The sequence below is a fragment of the Nycticebus coucang genome, chromosome X (assembly GCF_027406575.1).
Source record: "Nycticebus coucang isolate mNycCou1 chromosome X, mNycCou1.pri, whole genome shotgun sequence".
Lineage (NCBI taxonomy): Eukaryota > Metazoa > Chordata > Mammalia > Primates > Lorisidae > Nycticebus > Nycticebus coucang.
This window is the reverse complement of record NC_069804.1, coordinates 88,967,591-88,980,121: the sequence shown is the minus strand read 5'-3', so window position 1 is coordinate 88,980,121 and position 12,531 is coordinate 88,967,591. Positions and strand designations below refer to the sequence as shown.

Genomic DNA, 12,531 nt, shown 5'->3' with positions numbered 1-12,531 from the left:
CTCTTGCCTCAGCCTCCCGAGCAGCTGGGACTACAGGCGCTCGCCACAACGCCCGGCTATTTTTTGGTTGCAGTTTGGCCGGGGCTGGGTTTGAACCCGCCACCCTCGGCATATGGGGCTGGCGCCCTACTCACTGAGCCACAGGCGCCGCCCCTATGTTGATTTCTGTAGCAGTTTGAAGAGAAAATGTGAAAGAGATGTGTACCAGTGAATTTTTTTCTCATTCTCCTCTTCCTTCTTCCTCCTGTTTTTACTCCTCCTTATTCTCCTCACTTTTTTTTTTTGAGATAGGATCATACTCTGTGGCCAAGCTGGGATATAGTGATGTCATTATATCTCGTTGCAACCTCAAAATCCTAGGATCAAGTGACCCTTCCATCTCAGTCTCCCAAGGTAGCTTGGACTACAGGTGTGTGCTACCAAATTTTGCTAATTTTTTGTTTTAATTTTTGTAGATGAAAGGTCTTGTTATGCATGACCAAGCTTGTCTCCAACTGTTGCCTCAAGCAATCCTCCTTCCTCAGCCTCCCAAATTGCTAGGATTACAGGTGTGAGGTGAGCCATCATCCACTGTACTGGGCCCCAGTGAATGTTTTCTAAAATACTGTTGATGGGAATCCATTGAGAATCATCCCTAACTCATCTATATGTATATCTTTGTTAGTCATCTTTTAAGAGCAAAGAGATTCTTTCTTGTGATTTACAAATATAGTGAGTTATTGCACATTTAAATTTTTTTGATTACAGTTTTTTATGAAAATGTTTCTCTGTTTGTGGGATTTGTCATTCAAAGATGTTTAGTGGTGAGAAGTCTTGTTGCCAAGAGCCACTTTAAAAATAGTGGCTATAGTGGTGCCTGTGGCTCAGCGGGTAGGGCGCCGGTCCCATATGCCAGAGGTGGCGGGTTCAAACCCAGCCGCGGCCAAAAAAAAAAAAATAGTGGCTATAGAGATTAGAAAGAAGTGAATACCAACTATTTCCACTTTAAACATTTCAATTCATATAAAAATAATGGATTATTTATTATTTTTCTTTTTTTATTAAATCATAGCTGTGTACATTAAGACAATCATGGGGTACAATGTGCTGGTTTTATCTACCATTTGAAATATTTTCATCAAACTGATTATTTTTCTTATTTTAAAGCCTGTTTGATACCAACCATTATTTGTGTGCTGTCTTGTGATAGAGCAGGTCTCCTTTCGTAGTAACTGCATTTTTCAAGGAGGAAAAAATGACTCCTGTAAATTATATGTTTAGTGATATATAATGTATGAAAGACAAAAAGAAAATCGGGGGGCGGCGCCTGGGCTCAGTAGGTAAGGCGCCGGCACCATATACCAAGGGTGGCGGGTTCAAACCCGGCCCCAGCCAAACTGCGACCAAAAAATAGCCGGGCATTGTGGCGGGCGCCTGTAGTCCCAGCTGCTCGGGAGGCTGAGGCAAGAGAATCGCTTAAGCCCAGGAGTTGGAGGCTGCTGTGAGCTGTGTGAGGCCACGGCACTCTACCGAGGGCCATAAAGTGAGACTCTGTCTCTACAAAAAAAAAAAAAAAAAAGAAAATCAGTATAGCAGGTAGGGAAGGCTGGTTTTGTATTGCTGGGAATGGAATCCCAATATTTGAAAGAGGGTTTGAAATGTGTACAGCCTTCTGTTGATTAAAATGTTGCCTGAGTCTGTCAGGTTATCAAAGTGTTCCGTTTAAAAAAGGCTTATCTTTTGCTGTTCCAGTAGGAAGCAGGAGCCTTGTCACCTAACTACATCAGAAGGTTTTGCACATGTCAAGAAAAATAAATAGAATGAACTAAATCATACATGGAAGAATAAAATTAGAAATAAAATTTGAAGCTATTCTATTTTAGAGAATTGACTTGTGATTAGCAGAGATTACCAATATAGAATCAAATTATAGAACATAAAAGCTGGAAAGCTTTTTAGAGATCATCTAAGGAAGACTCTTCTGTAATGAGGAGGAAACAGATCTAGATTGGTGGGTTTGTGAGCTAGACATAACATAAGACTGGGGAAATGGCTGATGTGTGTCTGGGTACCAAGGGGCATTTTAGTTTATTCAATATCAAAGGAATTGTATGCAGATCTCAAGTTGGTGTTATGTCATATTCTTACATATGCATATATTAAGTACAGTATGTATAATACACATTTGTAAGCATGTTGGCGTAACATCTAGGAAAAAAAGAATTCGAGGAAAATCTAGAATACTACTAGGAAATATTTATATAGCACGGCCATATAGATTGTCTTAATCTCGGCTCCACTACTGTGGCACTTTTGTGTCTTGGTTTTTCATCACCTTGAAAATGCAGGGCTGTATATCTCCAAGGGTGTAAAGATTAAATGAGATAATCCAGATAAAGGATTAGTGTAGTGGGCATATAGTAAACTTTCAATAAATGTAAACCGCTGTTATTGATTCATCAATCTGTCAAAGAAAAGAGAACGAGCCAAAAGATCATTTTCAGAATAAAGTCAAAATACGTCACTAGCACTTTCAGGTCAATTGGGATTGAATCCGACACCCTGCGAAAAGGTGGAGGGGATCAAATGACGTCCACTGCCTTAGCAACAGGCCCCCAAAGAAGGTGAATTTCCGTAGCCAATAAGACTCTGCGCTACAGAGGAGGTAGCCAATGGATGACGGAAAAAGGAAGAGGGAGGACGCGCCAATTTTCCTGCCTGAGCCTCGGCCCAACAAAATGGCGGCGGCGGCAGTGTCGCTTTGTTTCCGCGGCTCCTGCGGCAGTGGCTGCGGTAGACGCCTTTGAGTTCTGGGGAGCATCCAGCACCAGCTACGGTGACGACTAAGATACCAGTGAATTTCTATCTTAAGCGGGCGCTGGGGAGTGCAGAGCGGCGCCCGACGGTCGCAGAAGCCAAAAAGGTGTTCAAGCGAAAACATGACCGCTGAGCCCATGAGGTAAAACGCAGTCAGCCCCCACGGTCTGGGCCTGTGTATCTTCTGAGCTGGGTGTTTCGGAAGGCTTTTGCTTGGTGGGTTAGGGCTATATGTTGCTTAGCAGAAAGAGGCATCATTTTAGGTGAGAGAGGTTTCGGGGTTTGGTTGGAACGCTTCTATAGGGAATGGGGGGGGCGGCGCGTCCTGGGGTATTGGGCGCTTCTACCAATCTCCCCTAACCAGGGAAGCTTGGTTGACGTCCTCTATTTATTCTTTGCTGCCTTGTGGGATTGATACTCCTAAGTCGGAGGCAGTCGTGGGTCATTCTTCCTAATCTTTAGGCCTACGAATTGCTTGGAGAAGAAGAGGGGGAAGGGTGAGAAGACGAGGAGGGGTGGGAGGGAGGATGTGAGATCCCGGGAGGACTCAGTGGCGTTTAGACTGCTGGATTCGGGAAATATCCGGGCCCTGCGGGATTTATTTTTTTCTTGCAGCCCCAGGAGTCAAGCCTTTTTGTGGGGGTGAGTTGTCCTCCCAGATATTTAGTTACCTTCTCTCTACTACTGATCCTGAAGGGTATCTTTGGGCTTATTTCTAGGCGAGGGAATACTTACGCAGTGTTTTGCTTCTAGAGGACCGCAGTCCACTACTTTTTGTGAAGTCCAGTTTTAATGAAGGTCATATGTTTCCCCCACTTTCTGGGCAAATTTCGAGTACAAGTAATTACGCCCTATTTTTTAATTAATTTATCCATTCATTCAATGAGCGATGGGGCCAGGTTAACGTGGGTTTATGTTGAGTAAGATTTATTGTGAGAGAAATTGTGGCTGGCAGGCCGCCTCTTACCAGTCAAGCATGCTTATTAGGTAGAAGCTGTTTTTCTTGAGTGCTTCTTTTGATTTGCCTCTTGACAGTGTCTACAAATTTGGGTGGTTGATATGAAATGTATTACCACTTTTACTCCACTGGAGGCTGGCTTTTCATCCCCATGACATAAATTATGTAAATTCTGAGATGCATGTTTAGTGCCTAGTAGCAAAATAAAATTACAGGGAGCATAGGCATTGCATTCATAGTTGGCAAAAATGTGCCTTTGAGTAACTGGTAGGATGGCATATGTTTTTAGCTCACTTTAGCTAGAATGTAGCATTTGGGAATAAGCCTGTGATAGTTATATCTGCTTTTTTTTCTTTCTTTTCTTTTTTTTTGAGACACGATTCCACTATGTCGCCTTCGGTAGAGTTCCTTGGCGTCACAGCTCACAGCAACCTCAAACTCTTGGGCTTAAGCGATTCTCTTGCCTCAGCCTCCCCAATAGCTGGGACTACAGGCACCCGCCACAACGCCCGGCTATTTTTTGTTGCAGTTGTCATTGTTTTAGCTGGCACAGGCTGGATTGGAACCCACCAACTTTGGTGTATGTGGCTGGCATCGTAACCATTGTGCACGGGCGCCAATCCTGCTTTTTTTCATTAAGAAGCAGTAGATAGATGTTTTCCTTGCCTTGGGAAAAATAATGCTTTAGTTCTTAGATTTATAGAACCCTAGTGGTGTAAAGTTTGTGGTCTTGGTTTCTGAATTTGTGTCAGTTGGCTCAAATGCAACAAATCTTTACCTATGGGGTATTGGACACATAAGAGGTACCCAGAACAACTTGTTAGCTGGTTATTACCAGGCACTCATGTTCATATGCATGAGTGGTGTACCGTACAGTTAAATATGATCTCTAGATTTTACTAAGTTTCACAATGTCAACATTTAAAGCTATAGATTGAACTTGAATTTTCTCCCCTTTTTAGAGTGAACAAATTATATATAAAATTTCTGAATAGAATAATTCATTTTCTTGAATTTTTGTAGATCTTGATGGTAAGAATAATAATCATAACTAAAATTGAGTGCTTATTGTCATCTTTTGTATTTTTGATTAATTCTCAAAATAGCCCTATGGGATATGTACTTGGTTTCCCCATTTTACAAGTGAGGAGGAAACGGAGGCACACAGATCAAAGAACTTGACAAAAGGTATGCAGCTTGTAAATTGTGGAACTGGAACTAAACCCAATTTTGACTCTAGAATTTATATTCTTAACAGGATTAATGTCTCCCTCCTTGAGCTGCCTAGTCTAACCTGATTATGACCATTTTAATTTAGCTCAAGTGTTACCATAGAAGAAGTTCCTATTACCTCCTCTCATTTGTTGTAGTTGTTTATAATGTTGTATCTCTTGTGTCCAGATATTCTATATAGTGAACTGAAACATTTAATTCCAGGAGAGTCTTAAGCTACAAGATGAAAAACCCTTTGTAAAAAGAACCACATATATAAATGTAGGGAAATAATTAAAAAGTGTGACCCTCTGTGGTCATTTTCAATAGAAGAGCTCCACTGAGGTGTTCAGAAGAACTGTCTTAGGCTGAAGTGTCATTCATCTTCCAAACTGTAATCATCATTAAAGGAGAATTTGGCAGATAATACTTGAGTGAGTTGAATTCACAATCCTAAATTACTGTTAAGCCTCTTCTAATGTGAGGCAGAAATAACATAAACAGTTCTATGCATTATCGTTAATTTTGTTTTACACAACAATTGCAGATTTTTTCTTTATCGATTTGTCAAACACTTGAAAAGTAGGAACAAAGAGTAGTTCTATTTTTTATTTGTGTTTATAAAACACAAAAAGAAATGTTCTAGCATTCTGTGGTGGAAAAATGGCCAAATCTCAAGAGAGGAAAATAAACTGATGACCTGGGTAAATCATACACTGAATAATCAGTAGCTCAGTCTTTGAAGGTTTTGATGTATGTATGTATGTATGTAATGTATGTATGTAATATATGTATGTTTGTATGTACGTATTGAGATGGAGTCTTACTTTGTCACCCTGGGTAGAGTGTCCTGGCATCATAGCTCAACAGCAACCTCCAACTCTTGGGTTCAAGCGATTCTCTTGCCTCATTCTCCTCAGTAGCTGGGACTATAGGCACCCACAACAACGCCCAGGTATTTTGAGAGACAGGTCTGGCTCTGACTCAGGCTGGTCTTGAACCTGTGTCCTCAGGCAGTCCTCCCACCTCAGCTTCCCAGAATGCTAGGATTACAGGCGTGAGCCACCACACCCGGCCTGGTTTTGTTGTTTTTAAAGATTTTGTTTTGTTTTGTTTTAAATAAGACTGGCTTATTTCTTCAAGTTTTTGGCATTATAAAAGGTGAGCAGGGCGGTGCCTGTGGCTCAAGGAGTAGGGCGCCGGTCCCATATGCCAGAGGTGGCGGGTTCAAACCCAGCCCCGCCCAAAACAAACAAACAAACAAACAAACAAAAAAGAATAAAAAGGTGAGCATCTGATTGGCTTATAAACTTAGCTTTCTTTTTTTCCTTTCTTTTTTTTTTTTTTTTTTGAGACAGAGTCTCAAGCTGTTGCCCTGGGTAGAGTGCTGTAGTGTTGTAGTGTCACAGCTCATAGCAACCTCAAACTATTGGGCTCAAGTGATTCCCTTGCTTCAGCCTCCCAAGTAGCTGGGACTATAGGCACCCACCACACCGCCCAGCTATTTTTTTTTTTTTTTTTGTAGAGATAGAGTCTCACTTTATGGCCCTGGGTAGAGTGCTGTGGCCTCACACAGCTCACAGCAACCTCCAGCTCCTGGGCTTAAGCGATTCTCTTGCCTCAGCCTCCCGAGTAGCTGGGACTACAGGCGCCCGCCACAACGCCTGGCTATTTTTTTGGTTGCAGTTTGGCCCGGGCCGGGTTTGAACCCGCTACCCTCTGTATATGGGGCAGGCGCCTTACCAACTGAGCCACAGGCGCCGCCCCCGCCCAGCTATTTTTTGTTGTTATAGTTGTCATTGTTTTAGTCGGCCTGGGCTGGGTTTGAACCCGCCAGCCTTAGTGTATGTGGCCAGCGCCCTACCCACTGAGCTATGGGTGCTGCCTTAGCTTTATTTTCATATAAAGACCTGATGCTCTTCATTCTTTTTTTTTGGGGGGGGGCGGGGTTTCACTTTGTTACCCTTAGTAGAGAGCTGTGGCATCGTAGCTCACAGTAACCTCCCACTCTTCAGCTTAAGCAATTCTCTTCCCTCAGCCTCCTGAGTGGCTGGGACTACAGGCACCCACCACAGTGCCTGGCTAGTTTTAGAGATAGGATCTCGCTCTTGCTCAGGCTGGTCTTGAATTTGTGAGCTCAGGCAATCCACCTGCCTCGGCCTCTCAGAGTGCCTGGCCTTGGTGCTCTTCATTCTAGTCTTCATGATAATTGATTACTTGGAAAGCTGACAGCTGTATTAACTTGTTATTGGTCTTATGTATAAAAATGCAGAGGTTATTTAAATTGAGAGATGTTGAATGTTTTGAAAGTGTTTAAGATGATGGTTGACAAGCTATTATGTGGTAACCTAATTTTTGAAAGATGCCATCTGTGAAATATTTGCATTTCCACTATATGTTTTTGTTTAGCAGGCCCAGGCCGGGTTTGAACCCACCACCCCTGGTGCATGGGGCTGGAGCACTAACCACTGAGGTATAGGTGCCCAGCCCACTTGTACTATGTGGAAAGCATTAAGCCAGACACGTGGAGGGGGAGGATATGCAAATTTTATAAAGGGTTTTGAAAGCATTTAATTCCATTTGTTTGGTTATGATATGGGTTGGGGTGAAAAGACATTTGTGACCTTATTATCTTTTTTTGGCCGGGGCTGGGTTTGAACCCACCACCTCCGGTATATGGGGCCCGTGTCCTACTCCTTGAGCCACAGGCACCACCCCTCTTTTTTTTTTTTTTTGAGACAAATCTTGGTCTGTCTGTCACCCATGGTAGAGTGCAGTGGTTTCGTTATAGCACTGAAACCTCAAACTCCTGGGCTCAAGTGATCTTCCTGCCTCAGCCTCCCAAGTAGCAGGGACTATAGGGACGCATCACCATGATGGCTGATTTGTCTACTTTTTATTTTTTTTGCAGTTTTGGGCTGGGGCTGGGTTTGAACCCACCTCCTCAATTTTGATTGGCTGGTCATGAACTCCTGAGCTCAAGGAATCCTTCTGCCTTTTCACTTTTGGAGTCTGAATAAACTTACAGATTGGGTGACAGGATACAGGCAGTCCTTGAATTTACATGAAGTGCTTCTCCCCAGACTTTGGACATTGGCAGAAGCTATTCAAATGGTTTAAACCAGTGAATAATGAATGCACATAGCTTCCTTTAGAAATAATGAGTGTAACAGGGCAGTAAAAAGAGTGTCTAAGTAGTATTTTTTGTAATAGCTGATATGCATGATGTTTAAGCTCCATTTCTTCATCTGTGAAATGGGAGTAAGTTTAATAGATATTGATAACCTGCAGGTGTTCTGGAGGAGGTAACATGTTTATAACAATGGTTCTCAAAAGACAAATTAAAGCTTTTGAGGGTTTTAGTTAATTTCTTTAAAATTAAAAAAAATTTTTTTGAGATAGTTTTATTATGTCACCCTCGGTACAGTGCTATGGTGTCACAGCTCACAGCAACCTCTAACTCTTGGGCTTCAGCAATTCTCTTGCTTCAGCTTCCCAAGTAGCTGGGACTACAGGTGCCTACTACAATGCCCAGCTATTTTTTTTGTTGTTGTAGTTGTCATTGTTGTTTGGCAGGCCAGGCAGGTTCAAACCGTCTAGCTCTGGTGTATGTGGCTGATGCTCTAGCCACTGAGCTTCAGGCATGGAGCCTGGTTTTAGTTGATTATTATTATGATTTATTTTTGACACAGAGCCTCAACCTGTCACCCTGGGTAGAGTGCTGTGACATCACAGCTCACAGCAACCTCCAGCTCCTGGGCTCAAGCGATTCTCCTGCCTCTGCCTCCCAAGAAACTGGGACTACAGGTGCCCGCCACAATGCCCAGCTATTTTTTGGTTGCCGCCATCATTGTTGTTTGGCAGGCCCGGGTTGGATGCGTACCCGCCAGCACAGGTGTATGTGGCTGGAGCCTTAGCCACTTGAGCCACAGGTGCCGGGCCAGTTTTTAAGGGCATAAAGAGATCCTGAGACTAAATGATTCGAGAACTGCTAGTATAGAGAAATGAACATTGAACTATGAGTCAAACCTGTGTTTTCTAGTTACACCTCTGTAACATAGCTGATGGTATGACCTTGGACAAATCATTTATGCCTCTGATTTGTCATTTACAGAATGAAGTTGTATAGATGGTCTATAAAGTTATTTTTTAAAATAGTTTGCTCTTATGAGTGTTGATCATTTTCTTATTTTATCTGTCTTTTGGTGGGGTAGGGAAAAGGGTAGTGGTAAGAGGAAATTTCCTTAATCAATGTATTTATCTTTTTTACTTTAAAATTTACATGCTTAGGATATAGGTATTTTGTTGCTAACTATCTGTCATAGTATCATGTACACATACTTGTGCATACATTTATTGGAAAGGAAAAACATTTTTTCTGGGAAGTTTATTAATTATCTTGGCTCAGGATATTTCTGTTTTGAAAAATTACAATATCCAGGGTATTTCTGTCTTTCTGATGGAAGATACTTTTGGCAAAAGCTATATTAGTTTTAGCCATTTTTTTTTTTTTCTGTGGGAAAAGAGTCTTTGAATTTTGCAACCTAGTTGCTATTTTCTTTTTTTTTTTTTTTGTAGAGACAGAGTCTCACTTTATGGCCCTCGGTAGAGTGCCCTGGCATCACACAGCTCACAGCAACCTCCAACTCCTGGGCTTCAGCGATTCTCCTGCCTCAGCCTCCCGAGTAGCTGGGACTACAGGCGCCCACCACAACGCCCGGCTATTTTTTGGTTGCAGTTCAGCCGGGGCTGGGTTTGAACCCTCCACCCTCGGTATATGGGGCCGGCGCCTTACCGACTGAGCCACAGGTGCCGCCCCTAGTTGTATTTTCAGATCCTGTTTCTGATGAAATTTTGTTCTGGTATCTGTAGTCCAGCTCTCTTGTAAACTGTTCCATGCAATATTTGTTTAAGAAATTAATTGGCAATAGTGTTCACATGTATATTTCTGGGAACTCTTTTATTAGTTGATCAAATACTTGAATATCAACTAGGGGCTAGGTGGGGCACTGTGCTAAGGTATGCAAAGGATGATAAAACAAAATTCCTGCTACCTTCAGGCATTTTTATTTTATTTATTTTTTTTTACCTTCAGGCATTTTTAAAGGGAGGTAGGTAACCAAATCAGCAGTTACAAAGCAGTGCTAATATGGGAATATAGTGGTTGTGCTAGGGATCAGAAATGAAGCAAAACCTAATATGGGGGATGTCTAGAAAAGGTTTTTGAAGGAGATGGCATGTATATTGAGTTTTTTTTTTTTTAAGACATCATCTTCCTCTATTGCCCCCATTAGAGTACAGTGGCATCATCATTGCTCACTGCAGCCTCAAACTCCTGGACTCAAGGCTGAATCAGTCCTCATGTCTCAGCCTCATGGGTCGCTGGGACTACTGTCTAATTTTTCTATTTTTAGTAGAGGCTGGGTCTTTCTCTCACTCATTCTGGTCCTGAGCTTAAGCAGTCCTCTGTCCTTGGGCTCCCAGAGTGCTGGGATTACAGGTGTGAGCTCCCACATCAGGCCTGTATGGAGTCTTGAATGACTTAGTAGCTAAGGATTGACTGTGAGAGGGCAGTCAGGTAGAGGGATTATTATAAAGATTAGCCTTATTTTCCACATAGGAGAGGAAATTCCACACGTACAAATAGTTTTAGAGCAGGATATAAAGTGATAAATGCTACATGAGGTAGAAAGGTTGTTGGCTGTGGGAGTTAAAGTAAGAAGACATTTTTTCTAGAGAGATAGCATTTGAATCTGGCCCTTGGAGAATGGGTATAATTTTGATGAAGAGTGTGGGAAGATTACAGATGTGAGGAATAGCAGCTCCAGCAAAGAAATGTTGTATATATCAGCTTTTTTCTTCTTTTTTTTTTTGGAGATAGTCTCGCTTTGTTGCCCCTGGTAGAGTACTATGGTATCACAGCTCACAGCAACCTCAAACTCTTGGGCCCAAGTGATTGAGTCTCTTGCCTCAGCCTCTCAAGTAGCTGGGACTACAGGCACCCCCCCCCCACACAATGTCTGGCTATTTTTAGAGACACGGTCTCACTCTGGCTCAGGCTGATCTTGAACCTGTGAGCTCCACCTGCCTTGGCCTTCCAGCCCTTTTTTTTTTTTGTGAAACAGAGTCTTACTCTGTCACCCTAGGTGGACTACCATGGCATCATAGGTCACAGCAACCTCAACTTTTTTTTTTTTTTGCGACAGAGTCTCACTATGTTGCCCTTGGTGGAGTGCTGTGGCAATCATAGCTTACAGAAACCTCAAACTCTTGGGCTTAAGCAATTCTTTTGCCTCAGCCTCCCAAGTAGCTGGGACTACAGGTGCCTGCCACAACGCCTGGCTATTTTTTTTTTTTTGTAGTTGTCATTGTTCTTTAGCAGGCCTGGGCTGGGTTTGAACCTGCCAGCCCTGGTGCATGTGGCTGGCGCCCTAACCCCTGAGCTACGGGCGCCGAGTCTCAACTCTTGGGCTTAAGTGATCCTCTTGCCTCAGCCTCTTGAGTAGCTGGGACTACAGGTGTTCACCACCACACCTGGCTAAGTTTTCTGTTTTTAGTATAGAGGGATCTCACTCTTGGTCAGAGTGGTCTTGAACTCCCAATCTCAAGCAGTTCTTCTGCCTTGTCCTCCCACAGTGCTTGGATTTCAGGTGCGAGCCACCACACCCAGCTATATTATCACTTTGTATTTAGAAGAAGGTCTACATAGAATTTTTAACTCAATTCCTGGACAAATACTATAAAACTATTGTGCAGTTTATATGGTGGCTTTTGTGGCTTGATGATTTTGTAAGAGGTACATGTGCTCTTGTAAATAAACTTTATAGTTTCAGTTCAGAGCTTTCAAAAGTATTAGTTTCCTTAAAGATTATGAAGAATTTAAGGTATAGATTTTGAATGACTTGATGAAATGGTATCCTTAGTTATCTTTATTTTGGTCATTTGGATTGGTTGGGTGACTGTTGGGTAACATTAGACTTATAAAAATTGAAATAAAAAATGATTTATTTTTGAGTAATACTGGATTCATTACTTCACTTATTTGAATTATATTAGTTTTTTGTTTATTAGATAACATTCCAATTTAGTTCTGCTATAATGCTTGGTTTGAAAATGTGAATTTGTTCCAACAAGGTTAATGTATCAGTGAACAATTTGATATGTAAGGAAAAATTTGCATTTGTTTGTGTGGGATTTTGTCTCTAGGGTCAGAGTCAGCAAACTATGGCCTGCCAACCGGTGGCCTTTTGTCCTAAAGTTCTATAGCAATACATCTGTGCCCATTTGTTTACATTCTGGCTGCTTTTTTCATAGCAATTGCAGAATTGAATGGCTGCAACAGAGACTTTATGGCTCACAAAGCCTAAAATATTTGCTATCTGACCCTTTACGGAAAGAGTTTACTGGCCAGGCATGATGGCTCATGCTTCTAATCCTAACACTGGGAGGCTGAGGTGGGATTATCCCCTGAGCTCAGGACTTTGAGATCAGCAAGACCCTGTCTCTACTAAAAAATGGAAAAAATTAACCAGGCATTTTGGCGGTGCCTCTAGTCCCAGGTGCTT

General features: G+C 42.2%; 1 protein-coding gene across 9 annotated transcripts in view; it reads left to right on the top strand.

Annotated features, from left to right (window-relative positions):
* The first annotated feature begins 2,693 nt into the window (after positions 1–2,693).
* Positions 2,694–12,531, top strand: part of ATRX (ATRX chromatin remodeler) — a 357,519-nt gene continuing 347,681 nt past the window's right edge. For 7 of the 9 annotated variants that reach the window (XM_053579356.1, XM_053579354.1, XM_053579355.1 and 4 more), the window contains exon 1: positions 2,707–2,938. In XM_053579356.1, the coding sequence (XP_053435331.1) occupies positions 2,919–2,938 (20 nt within the window). In that variant the 5' untranslated portion in view covers positions 2,707–2,918. Of the gene's footprint in view, positions 2,939–12,531 lie in introns of all 9 variants that reach the window. The other 2 variants (XM_053579351.1, XM_053579357.1) reach the window with 2 other exon arrangements.